The following is a 12,020-nucleotide window of genomic DNA, read 5'->3' on the forward strand; positions in this document are numbered from 1 at the left end:
CCTGAACAGCACTACAAAGCTCCAGTTTCAGATTGGCTGGAGCCCTGAACAGAAGCACACCTGTTAAGGGGTGGAGATACACTGCAACATTTTATTGCAGGTCCCATTTGTAATGATATATCCAATGATCCATATATGTTCATAACCAAAAGATATGACAGGGTTATTAAGATGACTGGGGTAATGCTAGCTCTTCAGATGCCAATGGCGGCCTGGCTGGTGGGGTATAGAGTGGGGAAGGACTCCTTTTTACCCCATTGCTTGCTCTGCAATGACAGAACATTTAAGGTGTAAAGGTCATGTTCACAAGCAAGGGTGGAAAGCTATTCTTTCTCATGTAAGGTGGCATGATGAGGGTGTGTGCTTTTGCATCTGGAGGTGGTGATTGTGGCAATCCCAGGGCCCCTCCAGATGCCCTGTGCGGAGAAGTAGTTGGAAACAGCTCCAACTGCCACGCTACACTAGATCTGACACAGCTGTTTATAACCACAGCTGTGCCAGTGAGAATGGGACTTGGCTGCCAGCGTAGGCTGAAGATGCTGATTCAGCTCCCTGCTGCATATAAGAAGAGGTTTGGGACAGGGGAGGAAAGGCCAACAGCACTGCCAGAAAGAGCTTTAATGGCAATGCCACCACAACCTCAGAGGCAGTATAGAAAGCCTAGACGAGATAGACTTAAGGTGGGAACTGACAAAATAGAGGACTGTATGTGAAGTATGTAAAATGTAATTAATGCAATTAAACACAATATAAACTACACAACTGTGTTGGAGAATTTTGTTTTTCTCCTGTGGGTTCTTTTGCCCTCAGCAAAAGAACCCACGGGAGAAAAACAAATTTCTCCAACAACTGAGCCTCACAGAAACCTGCATGTTGAGCGGACTTCCGGGAAGGGTGACTTCGCTTGTGCCTGCTTTTGGGACGGGCTCCCGCCTCAAAAGAAGCTTATTCAGATATAAATCAGTCAGAACATTTTTTTTTTGACTGATGAAATTTCTCCCGGGCAGGGAGAAACGTAGAGATCAACCTCAAAAGCCTGTTTTTGTTGGGAGGACTGGATTTCATTAATTTATGAGATAAGGTCCAGCCAACAATGCCGGACGGACTTCCGAACAAGCTCTATCTGTTTAAGCGATACGTTTATCTTTTCTTTAAAGAGAGAACGGACTAACAGGCAAGCACCCTTCTTTCTATTATTTTTTTTACTTGGTTTAAATTGTTGCAGCAAAAGGAGATTTGTCAGATTGATTGGCTTTGGACAACTTCTGGGTGAGCTATAACTCTTCTCTGTTATTCACGAAATTAACAGCTTATCTCTGTTTCTGTCGCAAAAAGCTGTCCTGGAAGTGCATTCTAAAGATATAAACAGAAGAGGGATTTCTATTCCTGATTTCTATTCCGAGGAATATTATATTGTCTGGGACTATTCTCTTTTTGGTCTATTTTATTTTGACGAATCTGCTTCTTCACGACGCCACTAACTGTTTTGATGCTGGGAACTAAATTTGTTTTGCATTCTTGAACATAGAGAGATAAGGTAGGCTGCTCTGTTTATACTGTGATGTCATCAAGCCTGGAATATTAACCCAATTGTTGCTGAAATAAGAAGTGGTTCTTCTTTATTTTTGTTTTGCTTTGTTTTCGTGGTTTTAAAAATGGCAATCAAGAAAGTGGCTGAGAATCTGGAAGTAACTATGTTTCAGAAAATAATGGATGAGATTGAGATAACGAAACAAACCCTGCGACAGGGTAGTAAGGAGCTGCAAATTGAACTGAGCAAAATGACGCAGGAGCTTAAAGAAATAGGGGATCCTGTGAGAGAGGAGAATGAGATCAGAGATGAGAAAAGAAAAAATAAAGGGAAGATACAAGCCCTGGAGATTGGAACAAATGTGGAATTGGAAAAAGATCTGGAGTTTATGGATTTTAGAAATAAAATCTACTGTTTGGAATTTAACGTTATCTCTGAAGAAATTAATGAAGATATTAGAGATAAAGTTATCAATGGCTTGGATAATCTTGTGGACTGGAATGACGTGATGGAGTTTGATATAGAGAAAATCTATGGAATTAACTGCAGCCATGTGACAATGGAAAAACTCTCAAGAGATGAGCCAGTGCATTTTGTAAAAAAGAAGAACAGAGATATGACTTTACAACAGTATTTCAGCAACTTATTCAGAATGGATGGCAAGAAAATATTTGGGATAGAGGAAATTCCCATCAGACTCTTATTATATGACTATGGCTACGACAGCAAGATTATTATGGAATACTGATAATGGAAGATTGGACACTGAAATTACTGGACTTAACAGGACTATTGAAGATGGAAGATGGAACTAATAGGGATAATGGAATAATGGCTATTGAAATTATTGAACCTAACAGATTTTGATGAGATGGATTAATCGAAATGTTTATTTGGACTATGGTTATGACAATAAGATTATTATAATTATTAAAGAGATGGATTAATCGACATGTTTATTTGGAGAAAAATTGATAGATATATTTCTTAAAGAATTGAAACCTCTCTTTGACTTTTTGTGGAAAGAATAAAGTAATGTTTATGAGATTTGATGATTAATTAAGATAACTACTGGAGGAAAGTGATTTTATAATATGATTTAAGAGACAGGATTGTTATATATTGTAGACCTATAACTGATTTGATCTGTGACAAATGGGAAGTCAATATTTTATTTTTTTTGTTTAATTATTTTTGTTTTGTTTTGTTTTTTTGTCTTTGAATGTTTTATGATTTTGTTTTGTATGTTTTATGAAAATTTGAATAAAAATTATTGTAAAAAAAAAAAGAAACCTGCATGTTGAGAAGAGACTCAGATCTCCTCTAACAAAGAAGTAAGATTCTCACAAAACCTCCTCTGCAAATTTGAGTAGACTTGGGATCTGAACACACTGCTGCATCCTACGGGGGCTGTAAAATAAGACATCCTGTTTATTCAGCACTCATCCTGATTTGCTTGTACAAAGCTTATGTGGTGGTTCAATTACATCTGGTCTTTACTGAGCATTCTGTTTTGTTATGTGACAATGAGCATTCGCCCTGATTTGCCTCCATGATGTTTAAATGACTTCCTGTTAATAATTCATCCATCACATGCTTTTCAGTGTGTTTCCCCATCACTTTCCACACTGCAAAAAGTCCAACCTTTTTGAAAAAGTGGATTTGTTGCGCTTGGGTGGGAGAGTGCTTTGATCCACATTAACTGCACAAACCTAAAGTTTGGGTATGCTTTGGATCCCTCCCACAAAATACTGATCATTCTGGAGGCACCCCCAACATATTAGAACTGGCCTGGACTGAAATATCTGAAAACTGAAACGCTGCTTTTGTGAAAGACATTCTGACAAGCTCTAAATGCAACAATGTAGCCAAGTCAGACACTGCTGACAAACAAAACCAAAGTGGCATTTACAGAGCAATCCAGTATGTATTTTTCTTAGAAGGAAGTCCCATTGCATTCAGTGGGACTCAGGGCCAAACTAGGCATTACTTGAATTACGTGGCTAAGAAGCATGCCAGGGATTTTTGTTTCTTTAATTACAGAGATTCCTCTTCCCATTTATATTGGGACCACCATTTAACCTTTCCCTCCCTAGCTTCATCCTTAATATCATAATCCTTGGGGGGGGGAACCCTCCCACTTATGCTAATCAGAGTTCTCCCTCCTAAGACTAATTGTGGTGGTGGAGTCATCAGGATCATGGATGGGATGGGAAAGATTCAGCCTCCCCTCTCCATCTGCTATGGTCCCATTGCAAATTGTACCCCTATGCCTGTAATTAAAGGAATAAAGAATCCTGGCATGCTTCCCAACAGTACATTTAATGTAATAATGTGTACTTTTGACCCTTATTTACAGGTAAATATGGACAGAATTGCAGCCTGATATGTGAAAGTTCAGCCTTATGATGATGTGAAAACGGAACATATATTTTGATTCTGCAAATATACCTTTACTTAAGGAAATATATAAAAGGGAGAGATGACTGAAGCTTAAAAGTTAATTGGTTGTGTAATTTCCAAGTGCTCTTTGTGAGTTCCTTGTAAATTTGGGAACTCTATAAAATCTAAAGTGCTGCCATAAATCCTGCACCATAGATGGAGACTTCACTACCCCATTAAAGACCTTTATGGTTCAAGATCTCATAACCTATAGTGGCCTTTCTCATGGTGCAATATGAGAAAAGGACAATGGCCAGAAACTGTTCTAAGGAGATAGTACTGTGTTCATAACTCTTACGTGGAACATTATTGGATATTGCTCCCAACCCCAATATATTAGAAATATTGTCCAACTGATTTCAATGCATTTGGGTCAAGCACTGAAGCATATTTTTGAACCTTGATTCATTTTTTAAGCCCCAGAACTAAGGAAGAATTTCCTGGAGGTTCAAATGGTGAATTGCCAAGGTGATGATAAACTAGGATTAGTGATGTTGCTGAAACCTGTATTACCTGGCTCAGAAACACAAACCCCAGGATTCGTAATTCTTACTTTTGCATCTGAGGTGAGAATTATGAGCCCATCTTTCTTCCAGCTTTGATTTTAACTCCTCCCTCCCACATATGCATGATCCTCCAAGCCCCCTCTCACCCACATACCTGGCTGCTGCCCCTCTGATAGTGGCAGGAGGGAGGGAGTAACGAAGGGAGGGAAGTCCTTGTGCAAGAGACATGTCCTAGTCTTCCTCAGCCCTTGAGTGCCAACAATCCCAGCAGCAGTGAGTAACAAAGGGTGCAGGAAGTCCCAAACAAACAAAAAAGCCCAGGGAAGTTGGGATGCTTCCCAGACACTCCACACACACACACAATAAGGGATGATAAAAAGCCAAAAGCTTTGTTTAGGCAGTCAGTAGAGCACATGACCATGCTTCCTACTGTGCACGTTTCCCTTTTTGCTAATCAGGGCTGGTTTGGGTTTCACCCTCAACCCCCCATCACAAAGGTAGCAAAGGAATATGGTGGGGGGAGGCCAAGCACTCCTTCACATGTACTTAATACAGAAGCAGGGGAGAGGGGAACAACATGTCTCTCAGCATGGGTGAATCCCAGCACATGGGGACAGCCTTGGAAGCACTGGCAAATGCATTGGGCGCCATCTTGGAAACTCCCTGAGGGGAGGGGGAACAAGTAGGAGGGAGACCTGAGGGCTCTGGGGCAGCATCAGAGGGCTACCCGGAGCTAGCCCTTCACAGGAACAGGACTCTTCCTCCCCTCAAGGTCATAGCCTGGCTGAACTAGCAAGTGGTCAAGGAGACTAAAACAGAGCTAGCCAAGCAGCGCAGCTCTCCTGTAAAAACAAGGACAAGTGTGCAAAGAGCAGAAGATGCCGAGGCAGGGAACCCTCTTCTCCTCTTCCTCTGAGTCTTCATCTTCCCTTTCTTTTTCTCATCAAGCAGCCCTGCCAGTGTGCCCAGAGAGAAGGGAAAAGCAAATGGCGCAGTAAGCGCAAGCATTCAAACGGAGCAAAAAGGTCAGGCAATTCCCAAACCAATTGTGTTTCCCCCCCCCACAACAATCTGTCAGAGGAGTGGGGTGAGCCTGCTAAATCCAGGACTCCCCTCCCTATATAAGAGGTTTTCAACTCAGTCATGAACATGCTGAAAGTTCCTTCAGTGGATTTTCTAGTGGCTGTTTTGACATCAGAGGATCCAACACCTGGGGGTGGTGATAGACACCTCCCAAGCCAAGATGTTCCTGTCCTAGGAATAACTTGACAAACTCCTAGACCAGACAAGGAAGTCCCAGACCTCCCCGGAGGCCTTTCTGATGAGTCTGTCATGCCTACAAAGTCCATAATCACAGCAACTGACTCCGTCCCCTGGGCAATATTATATTCTTGACTACAGTGACTACTCCTTCCCTCTCAGGCAGATGCCAGGAAGGCGGACCATTCTCTCTCTCTCAGGTCCACCTCCCCATGTTCCCTCCTCTTCCAGCTGGCTGCTGCAAAATGGTTTTTCTTTGTTTTTGATTCTGCCTTCTGAAGAGGAAGGGTTCTTTCCTGTATATTCCACTCTCTACTGACCAGAAAAGAACATATGGCAAGTCCAACTTTCTGTTCTCATGACACTTGCTTTATAATGAATGCCAAACTTTTTTCATCAAATCACACACCCCCTTTGTTTAGTCAAGCTGTTTTTATTCTCACAAGTGAAATGCACATGAATCAAAGCACTGTGCCTCTGAGTTACTGATGGGATCCATTGGCCAGTGCCATTGGAAAGCATTCTGTTGACCTAACAGGCAGTATTGATTTGATTTTGAAATCAAATATTAATAAAGGAAAGGAAAGTGGCTCTGCCGCCGCCTCCTCCTCCTCCTCCACTGTGACTGAGGCTGGTCAGTTTTCACCTTATCAAGCAGAGACTGGCTATTTTCCTTTTGGAAAGGAAAGGAGGAAAGCAGCTTTCAGTGCCCCCTCATCTCCACCTCCTCCTCAGCAAGCCCTGAGTCCTTAATATGGGTGAGACTTGGCTTGCTTGCTTCTGCTTGGATTATTCAAGTGGAGAGAGAGAGAGAGAGAGAGAGAGAGAGAGAGAGCGCTGTGCTGCTGTGCTATGAGTCAAAACAATAAAATAACATTATATTTGAGAGAATATTTGTGGGGGGAAATCCAGTGTCGGGAGAAAGCAGCTGAAGTTCAGAGCAAACAGGATCACTCCGCACAGATGGAGAATTTGCAGACCACTGAAAAATTTGGTGCTAAATCTAAATTCATTGGAATTCTCACCCATTCCAACTCTGAGTACCAGATACTGAGAAGAAGGAATGGAAATGATTGTTTTGATCTTACCTTGCTTGTGAGCATCCCAGAAGCATCCAGTGGGCCACTGCTGGAAACAGAGTGTTGGACTAGATAGCAAGATCTATGCTCTTCTTAAGTTCTCGAAGCATACTTATGAGAGTCATTGTTTATGCAGTTTATGCAGTGTTCTAACTACAACACCCATGAAACAGTGTGACAGTGAATGAAACTTGCATGTGTAAAATTTTATACTGAAGAACTGATAATACCAAACATTGAAAGATTCCAAATTTGAAATGGAACTGTAGGTTTTCTATGGACATTTTCTGTGAAATGAAACTACAACACAGAATTCCTCAATGTTTTGTACATGTCTGCATAACAGTTTGTCATTAGCAACATACATGTGTCTTGCCACAAACCACACATACATTCCATGTCTTGAAATATATTGTGAATTTCACTTACCCTATAACAATGCAAGAGATGGCAGTCCCCAAAAAGGCATATGCTAAAATAGATCCTAAGTTGCGAAAAAAATGTCTCTGTGTGTGAAACAGAAAAGGACAGAAAAAGTAAAAATGTGGTTTAACTCAGAAATGTATGCTTATCTATCACATCTCAAAGTCTGGCACCAAAAATTCTATTCTTGAGCTTCTTTTTGGATTTCTGGTCTGAATAATTTTTACATGGTATTTATTTATTTTATTTATTTTATTTTATTAAATTTCTATACCGCCCCATAGCCGAAGCTCTCTGGGCGGTGCACAAACTAAAAACCTCCATCTACAATTAAAACACATATTTAAACAATTTTAAAACAACATCCAAAACTTCAAAATTTCAAACAGTTTAAAACAGACAAAACACACATTAAAATACTAAAATGCCTGGGAGAAGAGGAAAGTTTTAACCTGGCGCCGAAAGGATAGTAATGTTGGCGCCAGGCGTGCCTCATCAGGAAGATCGTTCCATAATTCGGGGGCCACCACTGAGAAGGCCCTCTTTCTTGTTGCCATCCTCCAAGCCTCCCTCTGAGGAGGCACCCGCAGGAGGGCCTTCGATGTTGAGTGCAGTGTACGGGTAGGTTCATATCGGGAGAGGCATTCCATCAGGTAGTGTGGTCCCAAGCCGTGTAAGGCTTTATAGGTTAAAACCAACACTTTGAATCGAGCCTGGAAACATATAGGCAGCCAATGCAAGTGGAACAGAATCGGTGTTATATGTTCGGACCGCCTTGTCCCTGTCAACAGTCTGGCCGCTGCATTTTGCACAAGCTGCAATTTTCGAACCGTCTTCAAAGGCAGCCCCATGTAGAGCGCATTGCAGTAATCCAATTTGGAGGTTACCAGAGCATGGACAACTGCAGCGAGATTTTCCCTGTCCAGATAGGGGCGCAGCTGGGCCACCAACCGAAGTTGGTAGAAAGCATTCCGGGCCACCGAGGCTACCTGAGCCTCAAGTGACAGGGATGAATCTAGGAAAACTCCCAGGCTGCGAACCTGCTCCTTCAGGGGGAGTGCGACCCCATCCAGAACAGGTTGAACATCCACCATCCGGTCAGAAGAACCTCCCACTAGCAGCATCTCAGTCTTGTCTGGATTAAGCCTCAGTTTATTAGCTCTCATCCAGTCCATTGTCGCAGCCAGGCAACGGTTCAGCACATTGACAGCCTCACCTGAAGAAGATGAAAAGGAGAAATAGAGCTGCGTGTCATCAGCATACTGATGGCAACGCACTCCAAAGCTTCTGATGACCGTACCCAATGGCTTCATGTAGATGTTAAAAAGCATGGGGGACAGAACTGATGCCTGCGGCACTCCATACTGGAAAACCTAGGGTGCCAAACAGTGTTCCCCAAGCACTACCTTCTGGAGACAACCCGCCAAGTAGGAGCAGAACCACCGCCAAGCAGTGCCTCCTACTCCCAGATCAGCGAGTCTCCCCAGAAGGATACCATGGTCGATGGTATCAAAAGCCACTGAGAGATCAAGGAGAATCAGCAGAGTCACACTCCCCCTGTCTTTCTCCCAACAAAGGTCATCATACAGGGCGACCAAGGCTGTCTCCGTGCCAAACCCAGGCCTGAAACCCGACTGAAATGGATCCAGATAATCGGTCTCATCCAAGAGTGTCTGGAGCTGGCTAGCAACCACTCATTCTAGGACCTTGCCCAGGAATGGGACATTTGCCACCGGTCTATAGTTATTAAGATCTTCTGGGTCTAAGGAAGATTTTTTCAGAAGTGGTCTCACTACTGCCTCTTTTAGGCAGCCAGAGACCACTCCCTCTCGCAATGAGGCATTAATCACCTCCCTGGCCCAACCGGCTGTTCCATCCCTGCTAGCTTTTATTAGCCATGAGGGGCAAGGGTCCAGAACAGAAGTGGTTGCACGCACCTGTCCAAGCACCTTGTCAACGTCCTCGAGCTGCACCAACTGAAACTCATCCAAACAATCAGGACAAGGCTGTGCTCTGGATACCTCCTTTGATTCAACTGCTATAACATTGGAGTCCAAGTCCTGGCGAATGCAAAATATTTTTTTCTGGAAGTGCTTAGCAAATTCGTTACAGCGGGCCTCAGATGGTTCTACCGTGTCCCTAGGGCCAGAGTGTAATAGCCCTCAAACAATTCTGAAAAGCTCCGCTGGACGGCAAATGGATGATTTAATAGTGGCAGCAAAATATTGTTTGCTGCCCTCACAGCTCCTAAATACAGTTTAGAATAAGCACTTACCAGTGTATAATTGCAGCCGTCAGGAGTTCGTCTCTATCTGCACTCAAGCCGTCTCCTATATTGTTTCATCGCTCTCAGCTCTGGAGTATACCATGGAGCTGTATGAGCTCTACATAGGAGAGGGCGCGCAGGAGCGATCATGTCAACTGCCCGGGTCATTTCTGTATTCCACATTTCAACCAGGGTTTCGACAGGAGCGCCAGCCCTATCAGCCGGAAAACTCCCCAGAGCCCTTTGAAAACCATCCGGATCCATTAGTCTCTGGGGGCAGACCATCTTAATAGGTCCCCCACCCTTGCAGAGGGGAAAAGTCGCTGTAAGTCTAAACCTCAGCAAGCGGTGATCTGTCCATGACAAAGGGACTGATGTAAAATTCCCCACATTCAGATCACCATCTCCATGTCCAGTTGCGAAAACCAAATCTAGAGTATGCCCTGACACATGTGTTGGGCCAATAACATATTGGGACAGCCCCATGGTTGTCATGGAGGCCATGAAGTCCTGAGCCGCCCCAGATAAGGTGGCCTCAGCGTGAATGTTGTCATCCCCCAGCACCAAAAGTCTGGGGGATCCCAGCTGTACATCCGAGACCATCTCTGTCAGCTCAGTTAGGGAGTGTGTTGGGCAGCGGGGTGGGTGGTACACCAACAGAATCCCCAATCTGTCCCGCTGACCCAACACAAGGTGTAAGCACTCCAGACCAGTAGTCACGTGGACAGGATGCCTGGAGAGGGAGATAGAACTCCTATAGACCACAGTGACCCCCCCTCCCCGACCCTCAGGTCTACCATGATGCTGGACCAAGTATCCTGGCGGGCACAGCTGGGAGAGACTAACTCCTCCCTGCTCGCCTACCCAGGTCTCAGTTATACATGCCAGATCGGCTGCCTCATCCACAATTAAATCGTGGATGAGGGAGATCTTATTATATACCGATCTGGCATTTAAAAGCAGCATCCGGAGATCTGAGAGCTGGCTGATATGGCAACCAAGCAACCCGTGGGTGTGGGAAGGACCGGAACAAGGCACAGCCGTTAACTGCCTGGGCCGAGTTCCCCTCACCTGGCAAGTCCTCTGCACAACGCCATATCTCCCTCTACCCGTCACTACACCAATTGGGGCCACCTCAAATCTTCCCACTCGGCTCTGTATCCTCTCTCCCAGGCACATGGTGCAAAGTTACACCCACACAAACTACATACATATACACTCACACCACGCAGCCCCACACCCCTGCACAAAGCCAAAACCACTACAGTTAAAAACTGAGGTAGAGTGCTACAAGCAGAAGGTGAGGAGCAGCAGCAACAGCTGCTCTCCCTCCCTGGGCAGCGGTGATGTTATATTTGTAAGGGCTCAGGAAACAAGATCGCAATCCTTTTTCTTCTACCTAACTGTAGGTCTTGGCCAGTGAAATAGCTCCACTGGTTTATATCTAATGTAATGCTAAGACCTTCCTCTTTCAACAAGCCTTTTAAGTTGAGACCTCGTCCCAGTCTGCTTCTTTGTTGGAATTACTTTTTAATATGTTTTTTAACTTTTTTTAAAAAACAATGTTTTTTAACCTTTTTTCAAGATGTCTTCACAGCTTTTAAAAAATGTTTTTAAAGTTGTTTTGTTTTAATGTATTTTGAAGTCTGTCTTTATGATGTTTAAAGTGTTTTAGTGCTTTTGTTTGCTGCCCTGGGCTCCTGCTGGGAGGAAGGGCAGGATATAAATAAAATATCAAATAAATAAACAAATAAGTCAGGGTCTTGCCAGCACAAGGATTACAACTAGCACAACAGGACTTCCCCCCTCCTTCCTCTGCAGTCCCCCTAAATCTGTTTCAGAGAACCCTCTGGAGCAGATTTGGAGAGGACAAAGGGCATGCAGAGGAGGAGGAGAGGGGGGAAAGTCCAGTTGCACTAGTGGTTATCCTTGCACTTACAGGACAAGTTAGTTGAATACTGCTCACAGTATTTTTAAAGCATATTGCATTTGAGTTGCATTACAATTGAATGTGTTGTATTAAATATCTTAACTTTTACGTGTGTTACTTGTGTATTGTAATATACTACGTGCAATTTAAGCCCATCTGTGAGGTAATAAAAGTGCTCTTGAGTACATCCTAAAACATATTATATAGACATGTTGGGATACAAAGCCTGAATGTCCTTTTTGGGAAAGGAGATGCCTTGAAGAGTAACTACAGTTGCTGTGGGTTTTTTTTTAAAAAAAATATCTAGTCAATAGAGAGCCAGAATTGGTTCAGAGGGCAGAACTAGAGCCTAATGAATTTTTGATGGGTCAGAAGAGAAGTTTGGTTGTTTTTGGTGCATCATAGACCTGGACATTGAGTTTTAGGGGGCTGAAACGAGGTAGGGGATTCACAGAAAAAAAGCGGACACCTCCAATTAAAAATGCCCAAAGGAAAAAAATACTGAACAGGGAAGCAAAATATCAGATGTTATGCATAGTTGAACTGAATTATATAACAAACATGGGAATCAAAATGAAAGTTT

At 43.4% G+C, this 12,020-nt stretch overlaps 1 protein-coding gene across 6 annotated transcripts in view; it reads right to left on the reverse strand.

Moving 5' to 3' along the window:
* The window catches only part of SLC9A9 (solute carrier family 9 member A9), a 414,620-nt gene that overhangs the window by 373,751 nt on the left and 28,849 nt on the right, over positions 1 to 12,020 (reverse strand). For all 6 annotated transcript variants that reach the window (XM_061636943.1, XM_061636945.1, XM_061636944.1 and 3 more), the window contains one exon: positions 7,248 to 7,324. In XM_061636943.1, the coding sequence (XP_061492927.1) occupies positions 7,248 to 7,324 (77 nt within the window). The remainder of the gene's footprint in view (positions 1 to 7,247; positions 7,325 to 12,020) is intronic.

The sequence above is a fragment of the Rhineura floridana genome, chromosome 7 (assembly GCF_030035675.1).
Source record: "Rhineura floridana isolate rRhiFlo1 chromosome 7, rRhiFlo1.hap2, whole genome shotgun sequence".
Classification (NCBI taxonomy): domain Eukaryota; kingdom Metazoa; phylum Chordata; class Lepidosauria; order Squamata; family Rhineuridae; genus Rhineura; species Rhineura floridana.